Below are 4,439 nucleotides of genomic sequence, written 5' to 3' on the forward strand. Positions count from 1 at the left end.
CCCCCCCCCCCGGCCCCCGGCCCGAGCCGGGGAGAGGCACCAAGATCGCCCAGGTGAAGACACTCTTCGGAGGCCTCACCGGGTGCCACCGATCCTCGGCATTCCAGTCTACCTCCTCCCTGCCTTTGCCCCGCTGTGCCGCCTCTTTGTTGGCCCCCATCCGGCCGCCCGTCCGTCCATCCCTCCGCAACCCGCCTCGCAGTCCTTCGCCCGATCTTCCCGTCCCCCCCCCCTCCCTCCTCTCCCCCGGTGCCGGCCCGCTTCTCCTCCCTCCCGCGATGAGCGGCCACCCCGGGTACAACCAGCAGCAGGCGCAGTCGTATGGACACCCCTCGCAGCAGGGTCCGCCGGCGGCGCGACACCCTCAGGAGGGCCCATACGCCGCGTATGCCGCGGCGACGGCGGCCGCCGCCGCCGCGGCCGGGTCGCAGTATGGCGCATATCATCCACAGCATGGGGGCGCCCACGCTGGCCAGGCGCACCCCGGCGCCGCTGCCGGGCACTATCACCCCCAACAGGTGCCGGCCCCGGGCCAGGCAGCCCAACAGCACCCCGCATACCAGGGATACGCGCAGCATCATCACCACCAGGCGATGCATGCCGCTGGGGCCGCTGGCCATGCGCACGCCCCTTCGCTGCAGCACCAGGGCCACCCATCTGCCGGGGCACAGCAGCAGCAGCACCCGCAGGCGGCAGCGGGCCACGCACACATGATCCACTCGCATCACTCTCAGCTGTCGCAGCAGCAGCAGCAGCAGCAACAACACCAGCAGCAGCAGCAACACCAGCAGCAGCAGCACCAATATTCTCAGCAATATGCTCAGCGACAGCCCGTCGGCTCGTATCAGCAGTACCATTTGCAGCAGCCGCAGCAGCCACAGCAGCCGACACCGCAACAGGCGCGACAGGTGTCGCACCAGCAGCACTTGCATCCGCAGTATGCCCAGCAACAGCAGCAGCAGCAACAGCAGCAACAACAACAACAACAGCAGCAGCAGCAGCAGCAGCAGCACCATCACCACACGCAGCACCAGCAGCAGCCGCCGCCGCAACCGCAGCACCAGCAACCGCAGCACCACCACCAGCATCAGCACCACCAGCAACCGCCCCAGCAGCACTATCACTCCCAGCCGCAGCCACAGCCGCAGCATCTGGCCGCATCCCAGGCGTATGTCGATGAGGCAGCCCGCCAGCATGCCCCCCCTGGTAGCTACCAGGCCCCGGCCGGTGTGCGACACCGCCACCCGCAGCCGCAGCAGCCGGGCATGCCGGCAGCCGGGTACACGGCCGGGGGCGAGGCCCATCCTGCCCAGCACCATCCCCAAGCCAAGTCGCTTGCAGGGCCCGTGGAGCATTTCCACAGCCAGCAGGCGCCGCAGCAGGGCCAGCCGCAGGGCCAGCCGCCGGTGCAACACCCCCAAGCCGGGGTGTATGGGCAGCACCAGCCGCCGGCGCATGCCAGCGCGCCACCACATGCTCAGCCTCCGGCGCACCACCATCACCACCATCCGCAGCAGGCCGCTCAGCCGGCCCCGGGCCAGCAAGTGCCCCAGCACCAGGCCCACACGCCGGGCATGCCTCCGGCCATGAATGGGCCCTCGCCGCACCATGGCCATCCGCATCACGGCCCGGCGCATGGCCAGTATGTGCATCACAAGCCGCCTGGGCCCCAGGCCCCGGGCGCGGCCTCGGCCACCAACACCGCGGGGTACCATTTGAATGTGGCCGCGGCGGCTGGCTTCGCCGGTGCTGCAGCCGGCACCCCGGCGGTTGGGTCATCGCCGCATGCAGGGGCAGCTCCGGGCCCGGGCCCGGGCGCGGCTCCCCAGTACCGACAGCTTTCCGGCTCGCACCCGGCGTACGCCAGCCAGCCAGGCTACCCCCCCTCGGTTGGGCATGCACATGGTGCCGCGCAGCCGGCACAGCACCCGCACGCGCCGCCCGCTGCTACAGTGGCAGCGGCAGCCGCGGCCGCCGCCGCCGCCGCCGCCGCTTCGGCAACCGCCGCCGGCCATTACTTCCCCGCTGGTGGGCGCCCGGTCGGCGGCCAGTCGCCCTATCAGCCGCCGGTGTCGGCGCCGCCGGCTTTGGCCCCGGGCGCCATGGTGGCCTCGGGGCCCGGCATGTCGCCGGCCAGCGTGCCGCCCGGGCATGATCCCTCGGGGCCGCAGGCTGGCGCGTCCGGGGTGGCGGCGGCGGCGGCCGTGGCCGCCGCAGCCGCCCTCAAGTCCCGCGGCCTGCCGAGCCCGCACCACCCGTATGCCGAGCATGCGGCCTACCCACCCGGGCATGCGCACCATTCCCAGCTCCCGTCACAGGCACAGTCCCAAGTGCAAGTGCAGCAGCTTCAGCCACCGCCGCCGCCGGCTGGGCACCCGGCACACCGGTCGCACTCTCCGATGCACCCGGCTCCGGCATTGCAGCCCCCTGCCCAACCGAAGACGGCACACCATCACCATCACCACCATCACCACCAGCAGCAGCAGCAGCAGCAGCCCCAAGCGCCAGCTCAGCCGCATCCAGGCTCCGGTGTCCCACCGCCGCATCTCAAGCAGCCGCCGCAGCCGCACCAGCAGCCGCCGCCGCCGCAGCCGCACCAGCACCCGCACCAGCTGGCGCCCCCACAGCCACATCAGCAGCAGCTGCCGCTGGTGCAAATGAAATCCCACGTCCCGTCATCGCCCCATACGGCGGCCTGGCATCAGGACTCGCCGCAGCAGATCCCCCCAACCGGGCACTACGCCCCTCCGGGCCCGGGTGCCGGGCCGGCTGTCCGGCCTCTGCCACCCCGGCCCGAGTCCCATCCTCCCCCGGGGGCGCCGGCTGCTGGGGCCCATGCCCCTGCGGCCACTCGGCCCTCGCCAGCGCCCGGGCCGGGGCCCGGCGCCGCGGCCGCCCGGCCGTCTCCCTCGCCCACGCCGGCGCAGCAGCCCCTGCAAACCCCGGACACCGGGGCCGGGACCATGGCCGACGCGTCGCAGCAGCCGCGCGACACGGCACCCGGCAAGGCCCCGCCCGCCGTCCGATCCCCTCCCTCTCAGGCCCAGGCCCAGGCCCATGGCCCGCCCCCGACAGGGGCGCCACCCAAGCCCGGAGCACCGGAGCCGGCCGTGCGGCCGCGCCCCCCTGCCTCCAATGCCGCGGCCGACTCGGCACGGGGCCCTGCTCAGACACCGGCGTCGGCATCGGCGCACCCGCAGCCGCGCTCGCAGCCGCACCCGCACCCGCACCCGCAGCAGCAGCAGCCGCAGCAGCCGCAACAATCATCGCAAGACCAGTCGGCCAAGTCGCAGCCCCGGTCGCCGACCACGCACTTGGCCTCGCCCCGGGGCCACCCCTCATCGGCGATGATGCACCAGATCGAGATGGTGCCGAACTACAACTTCCGGCAGTCGAATCCACTGCCGCTGCCGCTGCCGCTGTTGACCTCCCTGCTGCACTTGCGGCTGACGCTGGTGGCGCCGTTGCCCGTGGCGCGGGAGGTCTTCGCCGAGTTTCCGGTCAATCCCCAATCCATAGTCTTCGCTTTGAACTTCCCCCCCGGGCTGCTGGCCGTTCTCTCGGACCTCGCCCGCCTTCACACCGAGTGGTACATGCCTCTCCTGTGTCGCCTCTTGGCTGCACACCCACGCTCGATCCTCATGCACACACACACACACACACACACACATGCGCACGCGCGCACGTTGTCTTGCTGCTAACGCATCTCTCCTGCGTGCTGGAATCATTGCCTCAGGCCGTCCAAGCCACAGCTCTGCCTGCCGGATGACTCGTCCAAGACCGCCCACCGGGCCATCATTCGAGTGGACCTGGCCCTGTCGCTGTTGCTCGCTTCGCTGTCCGAGGCGCACACGATCATCAGCCAGCGCCGCGATGCGGCGGCCGGTGCTGGTCCCTCCACGGCTGACGGGTCGGCCTCCGGCGTCCCGGCCCTGCGTCCGGGCTTCCTGCTAGGTGGCCGAGGCGTTGGCAAGGCCACGGCCACCGGGCGCCGCCGGGCGGCCCATCGCGACTTGCGCCTTGACCGGCTGATGGGCCTTGCGGCCGGCGCCGAGCGGCTTTTCACCCGGCCAGCCGGCCGGCACCAGGTGGTCACGGCGCCCGAGCGTGCGGTCCGTGTCCAGGCCCGGCAGGTGTCTGCCTGGCTGGACAACCTGTCCGAGGCATCCGGCGCCCCGGGTGCCAGCCCGACCTCCCCGGCCGCCGGGTCGTCCCCTCGGCTGCGAGCCCTCGATGCCTTGGTGACCCGGTCGCGCGACTCTCGCGCCGATATGTGCCGGCTCCTGCGCTTGCCCTCCTTCGACCAGCTTTTCTGACCCCCTGACAAATGCCCAAGTCGTGAATACACCCAACACCCCACACACTGCTTTTCGGGTGTCCCATTCCGGGGAGGGGGGGGAGAGAGAGGGAGAGAGAGAGAGAGAGGGGGGGGGAGGGAG

At 72.0% G+C, this 4,439-nt stretch overlaps 1 protein-coding gene across 1 annotated transcript; it reads left to right on the plus strand.

Moving 5' to 3' along the window:
• Positions 1 to 278: 278 nt before the first annotated feature.
• H696_04272 (hypothetical protein) lies at positions 279 to 4,361 on the plus strand (the record flags this gene model as incomplete). The annotated part of the gene is made up of 2 exons (XM_009498150.1): positions 279 to 3,589; positions 3,737 to 4,361. 2 exons carry the CDS (start codon positions 279 to 281, stop codon positions 4,314 to 4,316), a joined length of 3,891 nt encoding a protein of 1,296 aa, XP_009496425.1. The 3' UTR covers positions 4,317 to 4,361.
• Positions 4,362 to 4,439: the final 78 nt, after the last annotated feature.

Source organism: Fonticula alba (assembly GCF_000388065.1).
Source record: "Fonticula alba strain ATCC 38817 unplaced genomic scaffold supercont2.7, whole genome shotgun sequence".
NCBI lineage: Eukaryota > Rotosphaerida > Fonticulaceae > Fonticula > Fonticula alba.